This window comes from Gobio gobio, assembly GCF_949357685.1.
Source record: "Gobio gobio genome assembly, chromosome: 4".
Classification (NCBI taxonomy): domain Eukaryota; kingdom Metazoa; phylum Chordata; class Actinopteri; order Cypriniformes; family Gobionidae; genus Gobio; species Gobio gobio.
Genome location: NC_137100.1, coordinates 50,253,352 through 50,267,001, shown reverse-complemented (window position 1 = coordinate 50,267,001; position 13,650 = coordinate 50,253,352). Strand labels below are relative to the sequence as shown.

At 37.8% G+C, this 13,650-nt stretch overlaps 2 protein-coding genes across 2 annotated transcripts; one reads left to right on the top strand and one right to left on the bottom strand.

Annotated features, from left to right (window-relative positions):
• The first annotated feature begins 3,246 nt into the window (after window positions 1-3,246).
• On the top strand, window positions 3,247-4,852 carry shisa2a (shisa family member 2a). The gene is made up of 2 exons (XM_079814672.1): window positions 3,247-3,668; window positions 4,071-4,852. Exons 1-2 carry the CDS (start codon window positions 3,380-3,382, stop codon window positions 4,568-4,570), a joined length of 789 nt encoding a protein of 262 aa, XP_079670798.1. The 5' UTR covers window positions 3,247-3,379; the 3' UTR covers window positions 4,571-4,852.
• An 867-nt stretch (window positions 4,853-5,719) lies between these two features.
• Window positions 5,720-13,650, bottom strand: zc4h2 (zinc finger, C4H2 domain containing). The gene is made up of 5 exons (XM_079813773.1): window positions 13,452-13,650; window positions 12,678-12,849; window positions 11,413-11,585; window positions 11,047-11,209; window positions 5,720-7,831 (listed from the first exon to the last, which is right to left on the bottom strand). Exons 1-5 carry the CDS (start codon window positions 13,502-13,504, stop codon window positions 7,718-7,720), a joined length of 675 nt encoding a protein of 224 aa, XP_079669899.1. The 5' UTR covers window positions 13,505-13,650; the 3' UTR covers window positions 5,720-7,717.

Below are 13,650 nucleotides of genomic sequence, written 5' to 3'. Positions count from 1 at the left end.
TTACACAAAAACACTCATACAACTAACAGTAAACAAACATACACACAGAGCTTATGACTTTTCGGGGGTGCAGTTAAAAAAGTAAACTTTGTATCTGCAAAACAACTCCGATAAACTGCGTGCAAGCTCTCCCTTTCACTACCCGTAGACTATAATACCCATCAAAATATAAGTCCTCCTTAGTAGGACAGATAATGTAGACCTTAAACATATCTAAAATTAAATTAATTTACATATAACCAGTTTAATATGGAGAGGCATTGAAAAGTAGAACTTCGTGTTTTTGACCTAACGTTACAGTGTTACATGACGTGAGAACTGTTTATATGTTAGCAGGGACTTTAATCGTAACTTAATGAGAGTATGACAAACTGAAAATCCTCTCAGGATCCCTGGAATCAGTGTTACAGTACCTCAGGCATGACATTTTAGCATTTTTGTAGCATAAACACCATCAAACCGATGAGAGCTTCGGATTTTCCAATGTTTCTCTATGGTGCTGACACCTAAAGATGTCCGAGTTCCGGTCCCAGCGCAACTGATACTCAACTGCTATTGGCTCATCTGCGTTCGAGGGGAGGGGCTTACCGATAGGTCAATTATGCAACAACAAAAAAAATCATCATATTTTTAAAATAAATTAAGCAGAACATTTTTTCTCAGTGTATATGGGATCAACAGTATGTGAAACGAGTATGTCTGAATTCAAATTATTCAAAAAACAGTAGGCAAATTACCTACTACTTCAAGGGAGATTCTGAAGTGTGCATCCAATGGACACTTTAGTATCCCATGTGTTCAATGGAGAGAAGTTACAAATAGTACTGATGTCGTAGATCCCATGATATTGACAGCATTACATATGTATTGGGTTTATATATTCATGCTATACATTTTTAATGATTGTGAAGTAAGTACAAGTACCTACTCAGAGATTATGTGATTTTGGACGCAGCCAATGAGTTAATTTTTCTGATGGATAGGCCTTCAGGTGCTAGAGAAGCTAATGTGCTTTTAGGAATCTCAACCCAGAGCAGAGAATCAGATAAAGAAAACAGATGAATCAGACCCTTCAGGATAACGATAGAATCTGCAGATGGATCTATTTGAATGCTTTCTAACGCTTAACTTAGCTCCATCTGACTATATCATTTCATGTATCTCATTCCTCCACTGTCAGAGTGAGCACTGGTTTGGGCATGTCAAAAGGGTAGAAAGGACAGAGATGTTTGTCTGATTTTGATTAGTAGATAAAAAACCTGTATTGTGGTATGGGTTCATGTGATAAAAAGTCACCTAAATACTTTTTGACACTATAAAATAAAGTAGACGTTAGATAACTTACAATGAAAATGTAAATATTTTATTAATTAAATTATATAAATATTGTGAAGTAAACAAAACATTTAGATTTGGGTGAATTTAGGTGTGAATGAAGATATTTAAAACAACCTGAAACTAGTTCCAATTCCCTGTCTATTCCACTCTCAGTCTCTCTTTCAGCTCCTCACTTTCTCTCTTTCCAACTGTGTCTTTTTCCTCTCACTTCCACTATCTCTCTCTCTCTCTCTCTCTCTCTCTCTCTCTCTCTCTCTCTCTCTCTCTCTCTCTCTCTCTCTCTCTCTCTCTCTCTCTCTCTCTCTCTCTCTCTCTCTCTCTCTCTCTCTCTCTCTCTCTCTCTCTCTCTCTCCAGTCTCCCTTCCAGTTCTGTAATCCTACCAGAAAATCTGCCAAATGGTGTCACATTACTATAGTTATTTTGTTTTCAGAAAATACATTTACCATCTGGAGCTTGCGCGTGCACACACACACACACACACACACACACACACACACACACACACACACACACACACACACACACACACACACACACACACACACACACACACACACACACACACACACACACACACACACACACACACACACACACACACACACACACACACACACACACACACACACACAAAATATTCCTCTTGGTCTCAGTCTCTGAGATGTCATTCTTAAGCAGCTATAGTTAAAGTTAATGAATTTATATTGACTTTAATGACTAATATTAAGTAAGCCCAGTCTGTCACACCCTCAGGAGACAAGCTTTGTTGACTTGATGCTAATGTGTTAGTTCTCAGACAATGGCAATTTACTGTCTTTTGTATGTGGACTAATCTCTGTTAATAGCTTGACACAATCAGGTCTGCCCAGCTGCAACAGAGATTTATGTGAACGACGGTGTGTGTTGTTTTTTGGGATATAGTCAAAGGTGTAAAATCTGAATGAAGGTAAAATCAGTTTTAACATATAGGGCATATTTGGAAATGAATAGACACAGATGTGCACAGACAGTCATGGAATGTAGATGTGTTGGTAGAATAAAATGAATAGAAAAGAATAACATGAATTTATTTGAATAGTCTGGAAATAAGCAAAATTTATAAATATGACCCAGATTATATTAAATAATGGTTCACTTATACAGCAATAAATTCTGAATGGTTTTGTTTTATGCAGTGAATTATTGGCCAAAGCCCTCCTATATTCTTCCTCGTTTTAATAACTATCCAGAATGTTGCAGTTCAATAATAATACACTTGATTCAGCTAATTTGCTATATTTTGTACAATAAACAATGGTAGGCTACTGTTTCTTCACTTCTTGATGTCAGAATCTGGATTCTGAAGCAAGACTTGAGCATCACTGCATTAAAGAGTAATTAGTTAAGAGTGACTAATGTGTGTGTGTTTAGATGTGCATTGATAGTGAATTGACCTCCCTGTCTCAGATAAAGTAAACAGAGACAGACAAGCACAGTCTGTAACCTTTAACCCCACATACAAAAGGCTCCGTTGGCCTCCAGACATGCATGCTATTTGTATAGGCTATTTAAGTTATGTATATAACTATATTGTGACTATTTAGGTTTGTGTGAAAGGGGCATATTTCTCTGTCTCTTTTTAAGGAGAACATTATAGACTGATTACATTTATGTTTGGTTGTAAAATGATTTTGATCTGATTAAAGTGTGTGACCAATGTTGATGAATCTGATGGTGTCATTTAAAGTGAGTTTATCACCAATTGTCATATCTTGTATACAGTAATTAGCAGCGCAAACATACAAATAAACAACCCTGCCAATCACTAAACCCCGCCTAAATTTAAATGCAGATGCCCGATAACGAGCGGCTGATGGGAGGAGGGGCTGCTAATGTATGTGTGTGTGTGTTTGCAGGGGGATGGGGCCATGGGGGTCCAGCAAAGTAAACGCATAAATGACGCCTGCAGACAGTACCTAACTCCAGACTGGCTTGCGGGATCTTCGTAGCAACTTCACTTTTAAAACTTCTGCAACCCAAAGGATTTAAACAGACGCAATCATGACTTCATCCGTTTCCTGCGCGCTCTTTCTGTTAATATCAGTCGTTCTCCCACTGTCTTTTGCGTTATCGGGAGAATACTGTCACGGTTGGACGGATTCCTTCAACTCTTGGCACCGGGGATTCCAGTGTCCGGAGCGCTTCGACGGCGAGGACGCGCGCTACTGCTGCGGAACATGCGTGCTCAGGTACTGCTGTACATACGCGGAGGCGCGCCTCGATCAGAGCACCTGCGACACTGGATCAGAATCTGAGAACACGGACGACGTGAGAAAGATGACGGAAAGTGGTGAGTACTTATATAAACTTGTATAATTCATAATGTTTTTTTTTGTAGTAGTAGTAGTAGTAGTGTACAAGTTATTTAAGGAAATAAACTTTTGTTTTTAATAATTGAATGGTTTCACTGAACGAATGGCTGACTAACGTTACCTCAGTGCGTTTGTTCTCTTCAAATTTGCCTTAACACTGCAACAAAATAATCTAAAATTCTATAATGCCTTGAATGACATTTTAACTTATTTTTTTCAAAAGCATATTAAAACACCCAGACTTAGATTCTTCAGAAAAATGTTTTTTTTTTTTTTTTTACACAAGGAGAATTTTAATTTAATTTTGCCATTTTTCACAAATCCTTTTTATATTTTAAAATCCTCATGTTAAATTCTGTTTTATCTCTCTTCCTCTCCAGTTCCAACATATCTCCCCTTTGTGATTGTGGTGAGTGCGTTCCTGTCTTTCGTTCTGGTCGGTGCGGTTGTGTCTATCTGTTGCTGCCAGTGTGTGAAACCCAAAGCGAGCGATCGACCAATAGGGCCATCCGCTGCTCAGACCAGCCTGTTGGAGTCTGGAGGACCCTCTGTGGACAGCTCAACCCCATCCCGCACCTCCACTTCAGGCTCTTCCATGACAAACGCTCGCCCTCCACCATCTGAACTCAGCGTTAACCTCTACGGCCCGATGGGAAACACATTTCCATCGTCTCAGTCGCAGCAGTATGTGCCTCCAGTCCCACAGGGGGCGCCACAGTTCTATCAGCCCTACATGAATTACGCTCTCCCCCCAGAACGCAGCATGCTGATGGCCCCAGCGTTCATAGATGGACGTTCTGCGTTTGGGCAGGTGCACGGGCAACCTTTTCCTCAGGCCCCCATGCACACAGAGCCCATCTATCCCACTGTCACTATCTGATGATGTTTATAAAGCTACAACTGGACTTTAAAACTCAGTGGGGCTACAAAAAGAATAGGAATGTCTCTGGAATATGTTGTTTTTGCTGTCTTGGATGGCTCCCACAGAGATTTTCTGTACCCACATACACAATCATGACTGATGTCATGGTTGGGACCTTTTTATGATGTATTAATGCTTCTCATAGGAGTGTATTTGCATGAACACTTGATTGTTTGCTCAGTAATCACTGATTGTAATGTTATTTATAACAGATTAGAGAATAAATTTATTTTCCATGGCAATTAGTTTGACTCCCCTTATTTGTACACATAAAATATAAATATTTCAAGATGTGTGTCAAACTATTAAATGCTTTATTGGCACCTATGATTCTATGAAGAACATCAATGGAACCTTTCCATTCCACAGATTGGTTCCATTTTATTATGGAAACATTTTTTAGTTTTATGGTTCTTTCACTGACAAGTGGTTCTTCTATGGTAAACCCCCTTTTAGAACCTTTATTTTTAAGAGTGTAGGATAATAAGTTATGTGAAATTATTTAGAACTCATGGAAAAGTCCAACAGAATTGGTTAATTAACTAGAACTGGTTTAATTTACTGAAATGAAGTACAATCTTTTCCCTAAACAGAAGTTCTAGAGATCTAACTATCTGAACCGTGAGTGGCTCTTTGTCCTGCAAAGAGCTTTGGGTTTTTCCTTACAGTACTTTGTGATTGTAAAGCTCTCCAGCCGTTCCAGCTGCTTGTGTGTGTGGCTGAGCGGGTTTTGTGCGTATGTGTGTGGAAACGGCAGGAGGGGAGAGGACAAAAGATGCAGATCTCCTCACGCCCCTGAGAGTGGGATTAGCGCAGGTAAAGAGGGGTGTGTGAGTGAGATTAGGCTCTGGATGGCCCAGCTGGAGTTTAAGCAGATGCGTATGAGTTCATTAACGAGCTGCAGATGACCCTACTGAGTTTCATCCCAAATCCTGTTATGATGTAAAACATGACACATGAATAAATACATCCATGCAGCCAAATAAATCTGCTAAGCTACACAACTGTAAATACAACCAATCTGCTTTTCCTTACTCAAACACAAACATAGCATAGTGTTTTAACTTTAATGCTAAAAGAACAGTAAAAAAACCCCCACACAAATCTGCTGAAATATTTACTGTTTTAGGTCCATCTTGCTTGGGCAAAAACTTCTTAACGTAAATATTAAAGTATATGTAATATAATAACGTTTACACTTTCATTCCATACCAAAATCAAAAGCTTTCTTTATCACATGTAACATGATTTCAAACAAACAAAACACATGGATTGTGCATTTACAATTGAACCCCATTGTCCAAAACAATATTTCCTCTGGTATTTCATTTGTAATTATGACAATTCTGACAACTTTTCTTATTAACAGAAACCTTAAACTTGATATATAAAAGTAAATAAAAATGATTCATTTTGTGATTTTATAGGATTCAAGATTCTGTTAGAATATTTATTGAGGAGAAAAAGAAATATGATTTCAGATTAGGCCTATTTCTAATTTTTAAGTAATCCTTTTTAATTTTTTAAGTAATCCAGTGAGCTCCTAGGAAGTTTGCTGATGCCAGCCTGGTTGAGAACAACAGTAGTACGCGTTAGTGCAATGGTATGAAGTCCTTTTCGTGTTTGTTTTTGGTAGAAATTTCTGTGGAAATCGCCAGCACGATTCATTTTCCTTAAATGTAAACATCGCCCCCCTCAGGATCGAGAGCGGAGTGCACAAAGAATGTAGAACCGTATACTGGTAAAGACATTAGCAAAAAAACAAAAAAACAAAGATTGATTCTTGCATTGTTAGGGGTCATGGGTGAAAGGTCAAATTCCAGATATATATCAGCCAACCACAGACAGAGTGACACAAAGAGAGAGAAAGATAATGAATCATTCAGATGACATAACCAACTGAAAGGAATTGTATTATATTAATTTTATCATGACAAGACTTCCACTGTTTATTAGTTTCACACATTTTAATTATTAAAAACAATTATTGTCAGAAAAAACGAGACCTAAACACAATGATTCAATACTGAAGAATCTAACAACTCTTAATGCCCCTTCAGTCAAATTCCAAAACACAAAGTAACAGCTTATTTGCTCAAATTGAATGATGGTTCTACAAGAAGTCAAGCTTTAGAACTCTCATTCAACTTGTGTTCCATAATTATTCTACTTCTAATGGGCTGTTCACACAGGACACGTTCTTGCATTCAGTCTGCGTTAATATTTATTTGTTGGTTGGAGTATTTGTTTCAATGTCTCATTTTTTAGCATCTAATGCCATTAGTACCACTTTTTAAAGACGCTTTAAAGGTGCAGCAAGCCATTTCTGAGAAATACTGTTGAGAGTGGATCGGACCGAGCACCAAAGCACACTTGTAGCCAATCAGCAGTAAGGGGCGTATACACTCATTAGGGGGAGATGCCCTCATTGTGTTAACTTCCGATGCTCTCCATCTAAATCCTGTGTGAACGGCCTATAAGACATTCTAGAACACTCACATGTCATGGTCTGAGACAGTCCATGGTTACATAATACAAGAAAAACAATTTGCAGTTACCAAGAAAAACATTAAAAGACACATGAAATCATACCATTATTAATTAATTATTTAAAATGATTAAAGATCAGGTTAAGCCTTAAATGAATACCGTACAAACAGCTCTACTGACTAAAGCCACTTTAGAGAATTTAGTTAGAACTAATGCATTAGAATTAAACCCCACAGAATAGAACACTTCTAAACCAGCATCCATTTCCACTAAAAACTAAATGCAGACACAGTACAAACACAATATCAAGGTTTCACTTATATAAAAATGAAATGAAAAACTGAGACCTCAAGTACACTGAAGCAGGAAGACAGATGAAATACAGGATCACTATGAGGGGTCAAGTTATCAGACTGCAGATGGTCCATTGCTTCAGGACAATGGAGTGTGTGTATTAATGCGCAGTGTGTGGCTTCGTGGTGACTGTCAGTGTGTATGAGTTTGGAAATGTGCATGCATGGGAGCGTAAGTGAGTGTGTTTGTGTGTAAATTGTTTTCTGTTAGGGTTGTGTGTGTTAGTCAGGTTTTCTCAGGGGTTGTTCGGGGCCATGTGTTTCACTCGTCTGGTTTTCTCTTAGGTTTTTTAGGGTTGCGTGAGCGACTTTTGGCTTTGCAGAGGGGACAGATTGGTGCATTCCGATGGATTTGCTGGTGGCAGGACAGACAAGCCTGGAAACAGACAACAAAATTAAATCAATATATTCACCATACATACTGTGTTCAATTTAGCAGTTTCTAATGCGTTTCCACAATAAGCAGGCACACAACCATTTTAAAAGTTTGGGGTCAGTAAGATTTTTTTTTGTAAAGAAACCAATATTTTTATTCAGCAAGGATACACTCAATTAAAGGTGCACTGTGTCAATTTTAGGGATATCTAGCGGCAAGGTTGCGAATTGCAACTGTCCACCGCTCACCCCTCCCTTTCGAAGCACCGAGAAGCTACGGTGGCCGACACAGAAAAAAGATGTCCTTGCAGAGAGCAGCTAGCGCTCTTTAGAGCAGTTTGACCGTTTAGAGACATGACGGCGCAAAATGGCCGACTTCACTTTAAGAGGACCCGCGGTGTATGTAGATAGAAACGGCTCATTCTAAGGTAATAAAAACATAACGGTTAATTATGTAAGGTCTTTTTATACATCACTGAAAACATAGGTATGTGTATTATATTGCATTTCTGTCGTTTTAATGGTAGTGCACATCTAAACCTAAATTCAATTATAAAGAATTAGCATTGTAACATCAACTGTGGTGGATTTCAATGAAGGATTCTTTAAATTGATTCAAATAGATAACCAGGGCCCAGTAGTTTAAAAAGATTAATCAGGATCAGATTTATCTTGATTTGGAAATCCCATGTTTTACTATTCAGGATTAGGTAATCCATCTTATTTTGTGCCAGTTATTCAAAGCAAAATAGGATTGGATCACGGTGATTCAGATACTTTTTCAGATTACCAAAGCTCCAAAATGGGGTTACATTTCATAATGTAGGCTGCTATCTATGTAATGGACAACCGGTAGAGGAGTCAATGTAGGGTCACTTTAAGTGTTTTATTTGAAGAAAAAGAAAACGACATAAACAAACAACCCCTTCCATTTGCAATTTCCTTTAAAACAATAAGACCCTAAAGGAAAATTATATATTTTAATGGTTTTGCGCCCTCAAGAAACTTTGTGTTAATTCACAAAGAACTCAAGTTTTGAGAGTGAATGCAAAGTTTCTTGGGGGAATGCAAATCATTTGCGAGAGAACGCTAAAGCATTCATTTTTTCTCCCATCTCATATTTTCCCTCCCATCACCATGCCCCTTTAGAGTTTCCGTAGCCCCTCATGTGACCCACAAGAAAAACAGAAACTACTTAGATACTACTTGTTAGAAACTGATGCTTGAGCCAATGTAGTTTATATACATTGATAAAAAAAAGAAACACTTGAAATTAAATATATTATTTTTGTTTCATATTGCCAGCTGATTAGGGAATATTTGATGGTGTCAAAATCTCTTTATTGTACTAAAATAATGATATGTAGCCTTATGTCAATTTCTAATTTATTACTTTAACAGTTAAACTAATGAAGAGAAAATATAAATGTATATACAGTATATTGTTACATTATATAAATGTTTGTTTTTTAAGTTTCATTCCATTTTTGTTCCTGAAATTCACCCTTCTGCTGTGATCAGGATAATCCTTTGGATCAAAAAAAAATGTTGAACAACACAAACTGACAATCTGATCCAGATCAAAACAAAGATTGGATTTGGTGATCCTTTTTTTCTTCTTCTTTTGAACAACCCATTTTCAAGATTTGATCAAATTCCGAAAGCTGAAATCCGATCAGATTACTTTTGAACAATTGGGCCCTGGGATTTTAGGAGTCTTTTTGACAGACTAACTAAAAAGAACGGGCTCACAAAGACCCAGGTCATTCTTTCGTGAATCAGACTACAGTGGTACAACAAAGCCAATGCAATAGAAAGTTGTGTTTTATTTTGCAGTACCTAGACCATCTACCTAATAACAGCAGGGTTCCCACTCTTTCATGAACACCAGATTCAAGGACTTTCAAGGACTTTTTAAAGCACCTTTTATTTTAAATCAAGCACAATAAATACGATAAAGGTGGGTGTGTTATTGCCAATATATCAAAGACCTACTGTACCTGTGTCTATCATTAATGCAGTAACGCATATACTGACAACTAAAATACAATTTCTAATGAAGAAAAATTTCCAATTTTACAAAATCCAATGAGGAAAGAGACTGGTGTACAAGAGGCAGTTTGCAGCTCTTATTCCTGCTTTTAACATTTATTTCACACTAGTTTTAGTTGTCTTTTTTATAAATCATTACTTAATTAAAACATCAAAATATAGCGATAATATTGTATACTTGAATTTTCCAATTAAATGAAAAGATATGGGCAAGTTAACAGTTAGGCATTAAAAATATGCAAAATTATTTATTAAATCACCAGTAAATGTACCTTTTTAAAAATCAATTTGAAGGCTTTTAAGACCTGCACATAAATAATCGCTGTCGTTATAAGGGCCCATTTCAAATGTTTACGTGCTTTTCTTCTTTTTATTTTTCGAGCGGTGATGAAATATTGCTCTTGTAAATACTTGCCAGCATTTCAGTAATGAAAGTCTAGATATTTAAAATGCATCCAAATTACAGCGAAGCGCAACCGCACAGTGGCCTGCAGTGGTCAAAAAGGATATAAACAGTGAATTTTTAAGTGATCTCATCTTGAAAACTGAGAGATGTGGATTCGGACGGCAATTCAATTAGCACACGTCCTTGGTGTTTGTCTAAAAACAGGAGGTAATCCGGCTGGGGATTTTTACGCGGGTGGTGGGAGAAAAACACTGACATTCTGGATTCGGGCGGCAATAAAATCACTGACTAGCCCCTGTCAAGGATGAAAATACCTCACGACCCCACGAGAAACACTAAGGGCTCTTGACAGTAGATGGCGCTTATGGAACAGCAGAAATATATTGAAATAGCTTCCTCCCGTGATGCTGTTTTGTTCTGGCTTTGGCTGCGCATGAAGGCCAATTTTTGTAATAGCACCACGCTACTCTAACAAAATGCAGTCCATGCTTAATTCAAACACTTTCAATGACCTATGTATGTTTTCAAGTACTTTCCAGGCCTTGAATCCATGTGTCTGAAATTCAAGAACTTTCAAGTACTTTCAAGAAGCGTGGGAACCCTGTAACAGTCAATTCAGAACACAAGCTCACAACTTAGGTAATATATTATTTATTTTGCCAGTAATGTGTAGACACTGTCAAATAAGCTAAACATATTTTTTCACATGTGATTGAGTGTGTGTACACAGATAAAGATGCACTCATTTAAAAAAGTACCTTCATAGGTGGCGGCTGCTGGCGGAATGTAGCCGTCTGCCTGGCGTCCTGTTTCCGTGCAGCTTGAAGCTGCTGGGCTGCAGCCGCCGCCGCTGCTAGGGATTCTGGGATAGGAGGTTCCTGGGGTTCTGTCTGCCACTCAGCCTTTTGCTTTTCAAAGTAACTGAAAGGAGAGGAAGAGCACACAAACAAAATGTAAGCATTTTAGCCTTCCTTTACACACCATACACTCTCCGTCTCACAATTTCTCTGACTCAGCTTTAAGAATTACACACGCTCCTACACTGCAATGACTCATTTCGAGGAGTTCCCCCAGTCAAACACACACACACACAAACACACACACAAAGGAACAGTGTTACTAACTCCAATGAGAGCTTTTCCTCTTCCTGGCTGAGGTCGGGCAGTCTCTGTAAGCCGAGGGTCATCCTTAGGGCGTCCACGTGTTCTTTCAGGGGCTTGTATTCATCATGGAGACGTCTGGTGGATTCCAGCAGTTTGTTCAAGTCACTCTCAGACTGTTTGATAGTGTTTTCCATCTGGGAGAAGAAATACAGCCACTCCATAAATCACAAAGCCGGTAAACTAATGGCTAGGCATCTGATCTGGTCACACAGAGGTTACTGGGTCAGATCCTGGATATTGCAGAAAAATGTAGCTAGTAGAGTACAATATAGGCTATACACTAACATTCAAAAGTTTGGGGTTTTTTTAAGCTCACCAAGGCTCCATATATTTGATCATACAGTAATCTTGTATTACTGAAAATACAGTAAACGGTAAAATAACGTTTCTATTTCAATATATTTTCAAATGTAATTAGTTCCTTTGATGGCAAAGCTGAATTTTCAGCAGGCATTACTCCAGTCTTCATTGTCGCATGAAAATCATTCTAATATTCTGATTTGGTACTTGAGTAAAATTTCTTATTATTATCGGAGTTGAAAACTGGTTATTATTTTTGTGGAAACCGTGATGCATTTTATTTCAGCATTCTTTGATTAATAGCATGTTCAAAACAACAGCATTTATTTGAAACAGAACTCTTATGTAACATTATATGTCTTTACTGTCACTTTTGATCAATTAAATGCATCCATGCTAAATTTCTTTAAAAAAAAGTGCTGACCCAAACTTTTGAACAATATAGCAATATATTATTGTTTTGCACCCCTTTGTATAGGTGCGTTAAAGGGATTGTTCACTCAAAAATGAAAATTCTGTCATCATTTACTCACCCTCAAGTTGTTCCAAACCTGTATGAATTTGTTTCTTCTGCTGAACACAAAATAAGATATTTTAAAGAATATGGGTAACAAAACGGTTGATGGGCCCCACTCCCATAGAATGAAAACAATATATACTATGGAAGTCAATGGGGCCCATCAACTGTTTACTGAACTAACATTCTTCAAAATATCTTCTTTTGTGTTCATTAGAAGAAAGAAATTCATACAGGTTTGGAACAACTTGAAGATGAGTAAAGGATGACAAAATTTTCATTTTGAGCAGATGCACTGGATATATATTAACTTTTTTGAGTGCTCTACAAACATTAAAAATAGTGCAATGAAAACCAACACATCTATTATCACCTAATATGTGATGTGTAAATATGTTTTTTTCTTTACCACATTAATATCAGCATGTATGAGACGCAGCTCCTCTACATGAGCCATTTTCTCCTGCAGCAGAAGATCCATTTCCTGTTTGTACTCTCTCAGGTGCTTCTCTTCTGACTCCAAAGCTTCAAACTCGCTCCTCAGTCTAGACTTGATCTTCTCCATCTGAATTGTCTTATTTCTGCAAAACCACACAAACATATAGACAGTGCTTGACAGCATATGACAATACAATGCAAAGACTTCTGATCTGCTGCATGTGGTTTTAAATGAGTAAGACATAGACATCTATTATGTGGTATCAGGGACCCAATCACAAAACGTTTTAGAACTCATGTGTGCACATCAATACTTAACCAGACAGACAATCAAGTGCATGTTTGAGGACTTTATAAATGAAGAACCGTGCAGGAAATGAACCGTTTGCTCTGCAGTTTCGTGTCTAACCACAACAGGATGCTTTTCACACAAACCAAGCAAAAACAACGATGTGATCAGAGACTTGGTTAATGCAAAATTAGTGCGACATGTTTTCAGTGCAAAGCTGCGTGTTTTTACGGTTTAAGCGGTTTGCTTTAGCAACATGACCGACACAAAGAGCCTGTCAAAGGAGGAATTTCTTATATTATTTTATAGGTAGACTTTACAAGCAAATTCATACATTGCTTGTTAAATGCAGTGATTAAGGAGAAATACGCCGTTTTTCGTGATCCAGGCGGAATTGGCCAGATGTTGAACACAGGCTAGCGAATTTGCTTTAGGATCAATCTCAGCTTTTCTTACCTTATTTCTTTGATGTTTTCTAGCTTGCACATTATCTCTTGCTCATCCGACATGGTGGACTGTGAAATTGTAAGCCTTTCGTGGGAATAAGAAAAGAGGCAACGATTGTAGCGGATATCCCTCTCATAAGAAAGACAATAGAAATGCTAACCAGCTGTGGACAACAGCAACACGGCGCTGACTACATTTCCCATAATCC